Source organism: Mesoplodon mirus (genome assembly GCF_964341445.2).
Source record: "Mesoplodon mirus genome assembly, chromosome: 4".
NCBI lineage: Eukaryota > Metazoa > Chordata > Mammalia > Artiodactyla > Ziphiidae > Mesoplodon > Mesoplodon mirus.
The window spans coordinates 73,751,344-73,766,236 of NC_138979.1; the positions used below are offsets into that span (position 1 = coordinate 73,751,344).

The following is a 14,893-nucleotide window of genomic DNA, read 5'->3' on the forward strand; positions in this document are numbered from 1 at the left end:
AGACCTGTGCATTACAACTGGTCTTTTAAGTCCCTTAATCTACTGTATAGGTCCTTCTCCATACATGAGAAAAAAATATTCTTTCAAAATCTGCTTTTCAGAGACATGACTAAAGTCTAGTGACATAGAAACCTTTTCACTGGGAATTAAATTGGGATGAAATGAGTACTTAGATAATACTAATATCAAACCATCGTTTATCATGTGTCAGGAACTAGGCTAGGCATATTAATAATAACAGTAGCTATGACTTATTGTTGCTTACTTTATACCAGCCACTATGATCAATATTTTTCATAAGTTATCTTTGATTCTTTTTACATTTTGAGGTAAGTCTTGTTCTTCCCATTTTATTGATGAAGAAATTAAGGCTCCATGAGTTAAGTTACTTATCTGAACTTATAGCCATCCAACGAGTGGCAGAATCAGGATATCAACTTAGATTTTTCTGACTCCAGAATGTGCATTCTTTCCAAACTGTTATAGCAAGTGTTTTTCTCCTCAGTTGTCAGTCACCTTAACAAGACTTTTCTTTCTTTTGGCAGCTGGCGATTTACATTTTACTTAATGATTACCATTGCTGGAATTGCATTTCTTTATGATGTAAGTTGTCTTTCTGATATCTTTGATTGGAATTTGTCTTTAATTTTTAAAATTCCTGCCTGTGAATTCCTTGGGATATAATACTTTCAATAAGGTAACCAGCTTTTAAACCTCTACTCACCCTAATGCCTAGAGAAATAGCAACTCCTCAGTCTGTCTTTCAAAGCTTTTGTGAAGTTTTGCATTTGTAATGTTAGTTTTTAAACCTAATATCTCCCTATTTTCACTCATGCAACCCACACACCAACTAAACTGGACCACTGACAATCCACTGAATATACCTGGCACATCCCCACTTTAGGATCTTAGCACATATTATCCCCTTTGCCAGAAATGTCTTGCCCTTCCCCCTCTATCTCTACCCATCAAATTCCATCTAGTCCCATATCAAAGGCCACTTGTTTATGAAGACTTTCATTTCTTGCCCATTAGAAATCAAATCTCTCCTTACCATATTCTCTTTGCATTGTCTGTTTAAATAATTATTAAATAATTACCTCATTAAGTGATGTATAAACTTAATAGTAAATTGTTAAGCAGAAAAAAAAGATAGCTAGCTTTTAGAGATGTCTCTAAAGATTCTTTCAAGATTTCTCTTAAGATATTTTATTGCTATGGATATTTCAAGATATTTTTATTGCTACAGAAGCAGTAATCTAATTGGTTCAGAAATAATTTCATTAGAAGAGGCACTTGTTTGAAATAAGTAATTTCCTTTGTGACACAGGACTATTATTGGTTCCAGATTCACTAGAAGTCGTGCATGTCACAGGGGTGTTGTATAGGAACAAGTAGAAACACCTGTGGAGGGAGAGAGCTGCAGCTGGAGCAGCAGGAATGTGATTAAAGTGCATCTTACTGTGCACATTTCCTCCCTATCAGTGACATAAGGAAGGGCTTATGTCTCTGCTGAAATCAGCCTTTGACAAAGTTTCTCTTGGTTCCTTGTTTTTCCAGAAACCTTGGGTATATGACCTTTGGGAGGTTTGGAATGACTATCCTAGACAGGTAAGTCACACTGATTTAGTCCCTTCCCTCCTCAGCAGCTTGTCCCCTGATTTAGGTCTGAGTCCCTTCCTGCTCTCCGTCCACTTCAGTGAAGTCCTTGGTTCTTTCTATACTGGAGCTTACTTATCCTTGTTCCTTATTTATCCTTCACTTGTCTCATTCCTTTTCTTTGTTCATGGTTAATGTAATTATGTATTTGAGTTTAAATTTACCATCTTAGTATTTATTTTCTGCTTGTACTACCTGATACATTTCATTTATTGTACTCTTTTCTTACTGTTTTATGGGACAGTGAAGTTTTTTAAAAATTATTATTCTGTTTCTTCCCTTATATTAGCTTTTCAGTTATGCATGTTTTTATTCTTTTAGTAATTATCCTAGAGATTACCATATGCATCCTTCAATTATCAGAGTCTAATGTAAATGAGTGCTCTTACCTCTTTCCAGTCACTGAAAGATCATCAGACTACTCCTATCCCCTCCTTCAAATATTTAAAACCCTACAAGTCACTACAATAATTGATTTGTAAATCAGTCAAATTGCCCTTTCCGTGCTGTTCCTTGGCATCTTGCATTTCCATGCTTCCATCTGGGATTATTATCCTTCTGGCCATAGAAGCCCCTTTGGTTTGCTTGTCTGGAAATGTTATCATTTTACCCTATTTTTTTAAAGGGTATTTTTGCTGGGCATAGAATTCTAGGTTAGTAGTTATTTTCCTTAAGCACTTTAAAGAAGTCATTCCATTGTCTTCTGGATCCCCTCAGTTTCTTTAAGAATTCAGTTGTCCATTTTATTTTTGCTTCTTCACCTGGTGTCCTTTTTCTCTGATTTTAATATTTTGTATTTGTCTTTTAGCAATTTTAATATGATATGTATAAATGAGGTCTTCTGTGAATTTATCCTGCTTATTGTCCATAGTACTTCTTTAATCTGTGGCTTGGTGTCTTAAGTCCATTTTGGAAAATTCTTAGCCATTGTTTCTGTTCTTTTCTCTCTCTCCTCTCTTTCTGGAATTCCAATTACAAGTGTGCTAATATATTAGACCTTTATGCTAGGTCCCGAAGCTCTCTTATGCTTTCCTTAATATTTTCCATCCTTTTGCCTTACTGCTTTGGTCTATAGAGACACAGTTCTCCACAGACCTCTTGCATTTCTGCATGTCATATGAAGTGATACACGGACTGACTTTTATTCTGTACTGTCTTTTCAAAGATGTTTGTATGGCAAGCAACCTTGGAAGATAGAGATAATGTCTCCTCTGGAGCAATTGGTATGCATGTCACTGTCCATTATAAAGATTTAGGTTCCCTACCTCAGTGTTCCTCTCTGGTAGCAAAACTCACTGCATGTGCAGATGTCACCTGACCCTCTTTGTTTAGCCATGGGAATTGGGATGGGAGAACTGGCCCAAATACTGATATTCTGGCAACTGTATTAGTATGAATAATAAGCTGTCCTTTATCTCTGACCCAGGAGTCTCATATCTTCTATCAGCATTCATGAAACTATGGCAAGCTAACTTGCAAGTAGGGTAAAATCTCAGACCCTTCACAGTTCTGGATATTTTCTACTTTCATGTCCTCCAGTTCACTAGTGCTTTTTTCAGCAGTGTCTAATCTGCTCTTAAACACATCTTTTGAGTTCTCAATTTTAGTTATACTATTTTTCATTTCTCAAATTTTCACTTAATTCTTCTTTTAAGGATTCCAGTTCTCTACTGAAAATTCCCACTGATTTTTTAAAATAACTTTAAATACCTGGTTAGTTTTTAAAGTTATTTTAAAGTCAGTCTAATAAATCCAATATCTTGCTCACCTGTGGGTCTATTTTCTTTCTTATTCCTGTCTCCTTATGCTTGATAACATTTGATTGAATGATAGACATTGCATATGAAAAATAATGCTTAGAAATGGTATTATCTACCTCCTGAGAGGACTTACTTTCACTTCTGTTAAGCAGTTAGAGTAGAGACAGATCACCTTAAATTTTATCTGTGATTGAACTGATTTAATATAGACTCCAGTCTTTGTGAAGGCAGATGTATTTACAACTTACCCATATTCCTAGGGTATTCCCTTACAGTGGTTTTAAATAAAAGATTATAGTATTTACCAGGACTCCTTTTCCCTGGCTGGCCCTGAATACCAGTTTGCTTCCTAGCACTATGAGATTGCCAAAAGTCCTACTTAACTACTGCTTCTTAGTCTCAGGGCTCTATACTGCTTATAAATTAGCAAATGCAGACTTTATGCTATACATAAGTGTGGTTTTCTTTGAAACTATCCTGCTTAGGGTCTGTAGTACTTTTTGAATTAAGGATGCACTTGAAATAAAGGATTCCATTTAATGCATTTTTCTTCTCTTTGAAATCTTGGCTCCACAGGTTCTGGATGCCTTGGTTGTTCTCCAATGCCTTCAAACAGATATTTTTTTCTGTACTTTATCCATATTTTTAAGTAGTTCTCACTAGGAGGGTTAGTCTCATACAGGCTTGTTTGTCATAGAAGAAAGAAGAAACTCTTATTCTTTCTTGGCCTTATCAAGGATGATGAGTTGACCAGAAAATTATTCCATTTAATGTGTTAGCTTTACTCTTCACTTCTCAGGTGTGTCAGTTATATGCTGGTGTATAATAAATCATCACCAAAGCTTAGTGCTTAAAACAACAACCATTTATTTGCTTATGATATGGATTAGCAATTTTGGCTAGGCTCAGCCGACCAGTTCTGCTCCATGTGGTGTTAGCTGAGTTCATTCATGCATTTTCAGTTAGTTGACAGTCTGGCTAGGGCATATCACATGTCCCTGGTGCCCTCATTTATATTTTTGTCAGTGGACACCTTGATGCTCTACTCTGTGACCTCCAGCAGGATAGCTCAGGTTTCTTACATGGTGCTTATGAGGTCTCTGATTGCATCATAGTTGCTATGTCCCCTTGACCAAAGGCCAAGATTCAAAGGCCTCCTGGTGATGTTAGAGGAGACTGTGCCAGGGCATGAATATGAGAAGGTGAGATTCATTGAGGGCATTAATGTTACAACCCATCACACCAAGTAATATAATGTCTCAGCTTAGCTAAAATAAGCACACCACCCCTCCTATTTTAAAGAAAATTCTAGCCATGGAAATTTCATTGTTTTTTTCAGGAGACATTTTTAGAGTACTTAAATAATTGTATATATTTTATTACTGTCCCATTTGAGAATGGGCCAATTTGGATCACCATCTTGTCACTACAAAAGAGGTTAGGACATCAGATTTGAGTAGTATTCAAGAAATATAAAACAAGGTATTTTGTGGGACAAGCAGAACAGCTTTTCCATTGTTCTTAAGTAAAGATTTTAAAATTACTTTTCTAATTTAACTCTCACTCAACTAAAAGAATGCTTTTACACCTGTTGTAGTTTTATTAAATTTTAAACAACACATTTAACTTGACTTTGGAATTCTTGTCTCCCTTTTTAGAAACAAAATGCCTCAAAATATTGTCTCTGATTTCTTCTCAGAAGTTGAAATGTAAAACATTATTATTTGGGAGAATTTTGTGGAATATAAATAGGTATAAACAATAGTTTTAATCCTTAAAATGAGTTGTTTATATGGAGACATTAAAGTAGTGAATTACTCTCGTTTTCCTCAGCCCTTGCTGCCATCTCAGTACTGGTACTACATTTTGGAGATGAGTTTTTATTGGTCTCTCTTATTTAGCCTTGGCTCTGATATCAAGAGGAAGGTAAGTGTCTTATTTACAAAATTACTTTATCCATTTTTTTCAAAAGTTTTTATCCCCCTGCCCCAAATCCTGATCTTTAAATCATATTTTTATATATGTTCAGTTCCAGTTCATAACTTTTTTGCTTTTATAACACAAAGAATAGTGCAAATATGCTCATACTTTGGTGCCTTGGTAAGTATTTGTAGTGAAACATTATAGAAACTTTAACTTTGAAGCTCTACACTTGTTCAATAAGATAAGAACTCTCCTTTATGATGTCTGTTTCTTTCTTTTGGTTTGGGAATTTAGTGTTCTTCAGTGCAAAGAAGAAAAGTGCTAGTAGTTTTAATTCTACAGCCATGTCCTTTAGTTGATTACAGACCACTTTATATAATTCTTTTGATGTATTCAGTGACTTTGAAAACATTTTTTCCTTAATTTATCCAAGATCCTTGTTAGAAAACATCGCTTCAAGCACTATTAGCTTTCCTTTATTTGTAGGGAAACTGAGTCACAGGCATACTAAATGCATCCTCTGAGGTCACAAAGTGTGGTATTTTAGGAACTGTTTGGTTGTTACTGATTCCTATTTGCTGGTACAGAAAATCATATTATACCCTCAATGCAGTCACGGATTTCCTCATATACGTTAGCAGTACAGATCAAATGACAAATACTCTTGGCATGTACTTTATATGCTACGCTCTCTATAAAAGATTGGTTTGTAGCAAAATTTGGGTGATAAATAAAATTAAGTTGAATTCAGTATTAAGGAAATAAAACCAAGTTGGCTTGACTAAATGATGTTTGAGTGAGCGATGGTGTACAATCTATCACTAAGGGGCCCAGTCAGCTGCTCAACTGGAGATCTGAAAAGAAACTTACAGAATAAACCATAAGAACATACTGTGAAAAAATCTGATTGAAATGATTTCCTTTTTCAGAAAACTTAATAATAGCTATAGTTTAACTGTTATTAACTTAATTTAGGCTAAGAATATATCAAAATTTAATTGATTGAGTCATTTTCTCAAGGGATAGAATTGAAAATAATCATTATTTAGAAGGTCTTCATAGACATACTCAGGTAGGTTGATCCTGTAATGATCCTATCTTTTTCCCACTTTTGATCCTTTTATTTTTTTCAGTAGTTGCTTTCTCTTTATTATTTACAGGTGCATTGGACACCTTTTCAAAAATTAAATGTAGATATATGTCATATATTTGTAAATACACGTCTTCAGAGACATAAAATTATTAGGAGTTGGGTAAAGCACAGGCTCTGGAGTCAAATTGCTGAAGTTTGGATCCCTGACTTCACCACTCATTAACATCTTGAGCTAGTTGGTTACATTTGCTAAACTAGATCTGTCTCCTCATATATAGAGTAGAGCTAAAAACAGTTCTTATCTCCTCCAGTTGTGAGGATTAAACAAGTTAATTCATACAAAGCACTTTCTGGTGTATAGTAAGTACTCAATAAATTAGGCTGTTATTATTATCATGTTTATTCTTTTACTTTGGCTACAAGGAAACTGAAGTCTTTAAGTTTTTTTTAAACATTTTAATCAGTATATTCACAGACCATACAATTAATCTATTTAAAGTGCATAATGCAATGGTTTTGAGTATTTTGTAGAATTCTGCAGTCATCACCACAGTCAATTCTATTTCCATCACCTCAAATAGAAATCCTGTACCCTTTAGCAGTCACTCCCCATTTCTTCTAACCTCCACAGCCCCAGGCAACCACTATCTACTTTCTGCCTCTATGCATTTGCCTCTTTTGGATATTTCATATAAATGGAATCATACAATATATGTTTTTTTGTATCTGGCTCCTTTCAGTTAGCATAATGATTCATTCGTGTTGTAGCATGTATCAATAATTTTTATTAATGAATAATATTCCATTATATGGATATACTACATTTTGTTTATCCATTTATCAATTGATGGATATTTGGTTTGTTTCTACCTTTTTGGCTATTATGAATAATGCTACTATGAACACTGATGCACAAATTTTTGCATGAACATATATTTTTATTTCTCTCATGTATATACCTAGGGGTGGAATTTCTAAACTATATAGTAGTCCTATGTATAACCTTTGGGGGAATTGTTAGACTCTAACAAAGCAGCCATGCCATTTTACTTTCCTACCAGCAATGTATAAGGGTTCCAACTTCTCCACATCCTAGCCAACACTTGTTATTGTTTGTCTTTTTTATTATAGCTATCCTGGTGGGTGTGAAGTATTTTGCTACTGTCGTTATTCCACTTTCATTTGTTCCTTATTTCATATGCAGTAACTCTTATTTTAATAGTTGTGTAGTTTTATTATATCTGTCTTAGAATTAGGCAGGGAAGTAACAATAAATGTAAATGTACACAGGAATATGCTTGTGTGTGTATGTATGTCTTTGTGTGTGTGTGTGTGTGTACATATATCCACTGTAGAACAGTGGGAAGAACAGCAGATATTAGGACTTAGATGACAACTATTCAATGCTATCTCAAAGTTAAATGACTTAATCAATGAGGATAACACTTATTCTATCTCCCTCACAAGGATTGTGCTTAAGAATAAAAGTGAAAGCATTTTACAAAGTTCAAAATATGCAGATGTAAGTTGTTAGTTTTAAAATTATTATTATTATTATCTCTTCCAGTGATTGAGAAATAACTGCATTTGCTGAATGGTTTCCATTTCCCCTCATTATATAGGATTTTCTAGCTCATGTCATCCACCACCTGGCTGCTCTTAGTTTGATGAGCTTCTCTTGGTGTGCTAATTATATTCGCAGTGGGACCCTCGTGATGATTTTACACGATGTGGCCGACATTTGGCTGGAGGTAAACGTTTGCCATTAAAAAGCTAATAACAATACCATGTCCTGGGTTAACTGTGACTCCTCACAGGAAGAATTGTCTGTGAGTGATTTAGCAGAGCTCTCTGTCCTGAAAACACCCAAAGTCTGCAGATGTCTCTAGGTCCCCAGATCTTTCAAGCTCAAAGGAAGGAAAGCTTTCAGTTTTTAGTTTCTAACCTTCTTTCTCCATGGTACTCGAGAGAGAGGTTAATTTGTGGGATTCCACTTATGCAAGTTGCATGCAGATATTAGCTTAGGAAATAAGCTGAGGTATCTGAAGAAGGAATGAACTCTAAGCTTGTAAATGGAAAACTTGGACTATGACATTGTAGATTTTTAAAGTTGATTGGCACCGTATATTCACTTAAGCAAAGCTAAATACGCACTGAATGCTTGCACCTCCCTGCGTGGACCCTCCTCCAGCTTTAAGGAATGAGAGCCGATGTTTATTTAAATGACATTTATTTTCTAAGGAAGGAATGTTTCAGAGCAGGGGACATTAAAACATGAGTCTTCCTAATCCCAAACTACACAAAATATAAGGAACAATGCAAAATTAAGATTGTTTTCTCTACATGTTTCTGATGTGCTTTGGTTCCTGTTTACCCTGAGGCAGTGGGTCCTGCTGTACTTAGAGCCACATTGTTCATCATTTAAATATACTCATTTATAATGAAGCCGGGGAAAATGATGCTAACCCATTTGCATTCAGGATTGCCTCTTCAAGGGCTAATAATTGAATGTAAGTTGATATGGAAGAAATTAAATTTAATTTAATAAAATCTTGTTCTTCTAGATCAGGGTTCAGCAAACTTTTTGGTAAAGAGCCAGGTAGTAAATCTAGCTTTGTGGGCCTCATAGGATCTCTTGGCACATATTTTTCTTTTTTGTTGTTTTTTCTTTTCTCTTATACCCCTTTAAAAATGTGAAAACCATTCTTACCCTTCTTAACTCAAGGGCTGACCAGCTTTAGCCCATAGGCTAAACTGTAATTTGCCTAACCCTGTTCTAGATATAACCAGAAGTCATTTGAATCCATTTCAAAGCAACTGGCTGTTGTTAAAATATTAGCTGTGTACAGAATTGTATTTCTTGTATGTAATCATAATTAGACATGTAAATACCATTCTAATGGTCAATATTATTTTATGTGCTTCAGGGCAGCACGTGGCTTAGCAGAAGAAGGGTTGTGCCAGTTTTTCCGTGTGTTGCTCTCTGAATGTAGACATCTCTGCTATAATTACCTCCTTCTCCGATCATATCTCAGAAACCCTGCCTGAAAATTAAGACCAAATTGGCCATGAGTTAAAAATTTTATGCTACTCTATTCTTCTAACCCTCTAGTTCGATTGCCTTTGGTGTGTGTCCACCGTAAAAACAGCTTCATTGTGTTACTTTAAAAGGGAGCGTTAGGTGTTGGGACTGGGAATAAACACCGTGTTATCCCTGTCTACCCTGCAATTGAAATGACATAGCTCCCTAGGTGACCTGGACAAATCACTTAATGGTTTGTTTCTATCCTCAGCTATAGCATGAGAAGTCATATCTACCTCTTAGGGTATATTGTGCAGTTTAGCTCACTATCGTTTGAAAATGTTCTGAGGTCCTTAGGTAAAAAACAGAAGAAAAATGAAACGTCAAACTCAGGTCCCTACATGGGTAAACTATGAGAACAGCTTCATGTTGTTAATGATCATCAATAATTCTTGATTCACAAGTCATGATCTAACTTGAGGTTCAGTGAGCGAGGCCAGTACCCTCCATCAGCTGGTGGTAGAAACAGCATTGAATAGTGGCGTGGGGCCGATTTTTTATATTCTCCAGGAGTGCCTATTCCATAGCTTCCTCAAGTAGTTTGTTTTAGTGTTTGTCCTCTCAGTCAAGTTCTAATTGAACCCAGACATGGTACAACTTTTACGCCTGTTTAGACCTTCCTAAAGATGGAGACTATTAATCTTTCATGTTCCTTAAGACAGTTGTTGGGTCATTTCTTAGTTCTTTCTTTGCAAGGAAGAACAGCCTCAGCATCTACAATTTTTACTCATAAGCAACCTTGTGCCTTCTTCATGCATCTTCATGATCCTCTCTAGTTTTCTGCATGTTAAGTTTGGATCCAGGACCCAACACTTTAACACTATCTTGACTGATACTTAGCAAAGGAGAGGGGTTACTCTCTGATATCCATCTTTGCACAGCCCAGAATAGGCCACATGTGCATTTGCCCAAAGGAGTGCTACTTTACCATTAAAAGTAGGGGCAAAGTAGCACTCTTCATGCCTATGCACATCTCTAGCTTCCTGTTCTGGCCTACCTTCTGACCCTTCAAACAGCTCCCCACTCCATTCCAAGCCCTCTAAACTTCTGGCCTTTCTCCCCATACGCAAGTCCTACCCAGCTGGCATGCCAGCCTTCTGTCTCAGCAATGGAGGCTGTTCCCTTTTGGGCCCCTGCCAATCCCATAGTCTGATCGCATTCTTACCCCATGGTAAGTAGGGAAAATGCAATGTAAACCATTCCTGAAATGTAATAAGCTGCTTCTCTTGTTCTAGATGGGCACTGAGGTTCCTGGGTGATTTCAGTTCTGAAACTGGCAGGGCTGAGCCACACCACCCACCTGCCCACCTTCCACCCTCAACTTCAGTCTCTTTCCCATTCAGCCTTGGGCTCCTCTGGATAATGCAAGAGAAAATCCTCATTACATTAGTACCACATTAAACAACATTTTCTGTAATTCTTTTCACTCAACACAGATAATATGAGTATTACAGTCTAGCTTAAAGTAAGTAGGGAAAATCAAGTGCTTGAAACTTTACTTCAACCAGGGCATGGCCCCAAGGGCTGCCTCCTAACTCCACTTCTTCTGTCATCTGCCTTAAAGTAACTGCCTTGATTGCAACATGCCCAGCCCAGTCCAGGACTTCACTCATATCCCAGCCTTTCTTCAATCCAGCTCTCCTCCCAGTTAAATGGAGAAATTCAATAAATGCCCAGATAAAATACATGCTAAAATTAGTTATGCTAATTTGTAGTGCTTGTGAAATACAGGAGTAATATTACAGTCATTCTAACTAATTTTTTAAACATTATATTATGCAAAGTTTCAAACATATGGCAAGGTAAAGAGTATAATGGGCCCAATGGACCCATCATCCAGCTTTAACAGTTATCGTTATGGCCAATCTTGTTTCAGCTATTTCTCATCCATAACCCAACCCCCACCAAGATTTTGAAGCAAATCTCAGGTATAATTTAATTTATAAATATTTAATTTAAAATTTTTACATGAATATCACCCTATCTGAATGCAATTTCTTTCTATTTTCTCAGTCTGCTAAGATGTTTTCTTATGCCGGATGGAAGCAAACCTGTAACACCCTGTTTTTCATCTTCTCCATCATATTTTTCATCAGCCGCCTCATTATTTTTCCCTTCTGGTGAGTAGACAAGGTGCTGTGTGTGCCTTTGGTCACTGTGCTGAGGTGGCCTTGCATGTTGTTCAGGTTGGAGCATTGCCCTTTCTTTCTTTCTTACACTGATCTCCAGCTATTTGTGCCAAGTTCAGCTGGAAAGAAGAATGTGAAGGGGCCATTTTTATAGATAATTAAAACCACACCTTCCAATGTGAAAAGGCTTGTTACAAAGGGAGATTAAAGATGTGTAACCAATGGGAAGCAGCAACTCTTATTCTGTGTCTGGTTTCATGAATCTGGATCTTTCTTTGTGAATAACAGCTTTTCCAGTTATTCAGTGAAATGTCATTGGCCAATTATCAGCTCTTTAAAAGAGAGGCAAATTCTGTGTTAAAATTACAATAGTTATAACCACCATTAATTGAATGCCAGACACTGGATTAGGCCCTTCATACATCTTGGCACTAGCTACACAACAAATCATAAAAATAGGTATCATCACTTCCAGTTTGCAGATGAGGAAACTGATGCTGATTTCATTTTCCATGATCACTGGTCCTAACAGTGATTTGGACCACTGGCTCTTGGTCAGTCTGTTGATTTTGTTTAGCCAAGAGCTGGCAACGTAAAACCTATGTTGTGTCTCTCCTGACAATCATTCCTTTGGCAAGCATAATTTTCCATGTGTTGATTGACAGAAACCAGAGGAAAAATGTGAGGAAGACATTGATGGTTTGGAAAGAACAGCTTAAAACTAACTGTAGTTTGGGGATAGTCTAGGAGTTTCAGATATTCTCAACAGAAAAACTAGTGCTATTGGAGGTACTAGGTTCCAGCGGAATGAAATGGGGACCCAGGTTTCAGGCCTGATCCCTTGTGGGTGGAGAGCACCCTTAACTAGCAGCATGCAGGGAAGACTGGTAAGAGAGTGTGGGTGCTGCCTGCCCTGTGGAAGCCAGGTGCGTTCTTTAACCCAGGATTGGGTGTCTTGATTAGACATTTTTTTCTGGAGAGGAGCAGCATCATGCAGTGATGAACTTCACAGATGCAAGTCAGTCCTGGCTCCAGACTTACTACCTGTGTGATCTTGTACAGGTTAGATCATTTTTTCTGTGCCTCAGTTTCTCATCCGTAAAATGTAAATAAGGGTTGTCCTGAGGCTTAATTGAAGTAATACATATGAAATAGCTTAGAACAGCGTCTGGAACACAGTAAGGATTCAGTAAATGCCAGCTGTTATTACTAAAATTATTAATGAGTCTCTGAGAATTTAAAGTTTATTCTAGAATCAAATCTGAGATACATGTTTAAGATACTCTTCTTGGTTGATGAATCATATTACCATCACTTTTGCTTTGGCTGATCAAGTGTGTTTATGAAATTAGAATATTGTACAATAGCAATTATTGATAGGGTAAGTATTGACTTGCAGATAGCAGTTGAGTTGTGGCTTTTCAGTGTGACTTTCATGGTGCTCTAAATCCAGCATTTGCCTGTTGGTGACACTTCTTTTGTTCAAAAAGTACCATGTGTTCCAGTTATCTATAGCTGTATAACAAACCTTTTGAAAAATTTAGTGGCTTAAGACAGTAGTGAGCAAACTTTTTTTTATAAAGGGCCGTAGAATAACCGTTTTAGGCTTTGAGGGCCATATATGGACTCTGTTGCATGTTTTTCTTTGTTTGGTTCTGATTCTTTTACAACCCTTTAAAAATGTACCAAACCTAGCTTACATCGCTGGCTGTAGAAAAACGGGCTGCAGGCTAGACTTTACCAACATGCCATGTTTTGCAGGGCTCTTTCTTAAAACAACAATACATTATTATTACTATTTCTTATGGATCTGGGAGTTGACAGGCCTCAGCTACATGGTTTTCACTCATGTGGTTACAGTCAGATGGTCACTGGGCAGTCAAGGTTGGTGTTTTCTTGAAGGCTTCCTCACCCACAAGGTTCAGGTGACACCCATGACATCAGCTGGTTGATGCTGATTGCTGGTTGGGACCACTGCTGGGCTTGTCAGATGGAACACATGCCCATGCCCCTCCACTGGCCTGACCTTCTCTTAGCACAGCCAATGGATTTCAAGGGTGAGCAGTTCAAGAGAGAGCTTGGCAGATGCTGTGTCTCCTTTTATAACCCAGCTTCAGAAGTCACAGCATGTCACTTCCAGCCTCATTTTCTTCATTGAATCCAAGTCACTAAGGCCAGCTCATATTTAAGGGAAGGAAATTTAGACTCCATTTCTTGATGGGAATAGTTTCAAGTAATTTGTAGAGATTTTTGTTGTTGTGGTGGTGGTGGTGGTGGTACGCGGGCCACTCACTGTTGTGGCCTCTCCCATTGCGGAGCACAGGCTCAGCGGCCATGGCTCACGGGCACAGCCGCTCTGCGGCATGTGGGATCTTCTCGAACTGGGGCACAAACCCGTGTCCCCTGCATCAGCAGGCGGACTCTCAACCGCTGCGCCACCAGGGAAGCCCAGAACAGGAGTTTTACATCACGCGTGTCTTTCCCTTTCTTCTCCTTTCCTTTTATTCCCCCAGCCTCAAGCAGATTTGCTTTCCCCCCATGAGTTTCCTTTTGTGTTCATACAACTGTGTCCCCAATTCTCCTTTCCTCCTGCTCTTTTCAGGGATCTAATTTAGCCAGTTTTCAGTCAGTGTCAGCAAGAGTGAATTACCTTGATTTTCTAAACAGTGTTACTGTCAACATTAGGTAGACATTCCAGTTGGTACTGGCCAAACTGCTTTAATCTAATTGCCTGGTTACCCCCATTTATTTGCATTTTTCTTCAAAAACATTTAAATCTCAGGCTTATGTTATTCACATTGTATTCCCAACTATTGTATCAAAATAATGACTTCTATATTTGTGAATTATTGGATGTATCTATCTACTTGAATATTATACAAATACCACCCGAGATCATTCGGTTAGAAGGACCCTCCAAAGGTCAGATAAACGGTTCCCCTGACTCCTGACAGTTTTCCTCCATAAATAAAAAGAGCAGAGAATGATTTAGTCCAGGCTGATTGATCTGAAGGGAAGGAGCACTGTTTCAACCGAAGTTTCCGAGTGGCAGTGCTGGCTCATTGCTTTGTTTCTTGAACTCACCACTGCTAGATGTTGTGAGGAGCTGATGGATGAGTGAGACGCAGCTCCTAGCCTGCAGCAGTTCATGATGGCAGTAGAAGAAATCTTTGTATCCACCACCTTTTTCATGTATTTGAAGGCTATTAATACTGACCCATATTTTTTGGATATTCCAAAAAGAAAA

At 37.5% G+C, this 14,893-nt stretch overlaps 1 protein-coding gene across 1 annotated transcript in view; it reads left to right on the forward strand.

The window, feature by feature from the left end:
* Window positions 1-14,893, forward strand: part of CERS3 (ceramide synthase 3) — a 97,925-nt gene that overhangs the window by 35,051 nt on the left and 47,981 nt on the right. The window contains exons 5-9 of the mRNA XM_082619139.1: window positions 546-603; window positions 1,561-1,611; window positions 5,253-5,345; window positions 8,058-8,186; window positions 11,531-11,637. Coding sequence (XP_082475265.1) covers window positions 546-603; window positions 1,561-1,611; window positions 5,253-5,345; window positions 8,058-8,186; window positions 11,531-11,637 — 438 coding nt within the window. The remainder of the gene's footprint in view (window positions 1-545; window positions 604-1,560; window positions 1,612-5,252; window positions 5,346-8,057; window positions 8,187-11,530; window positions 11,638-14,893) is intronic.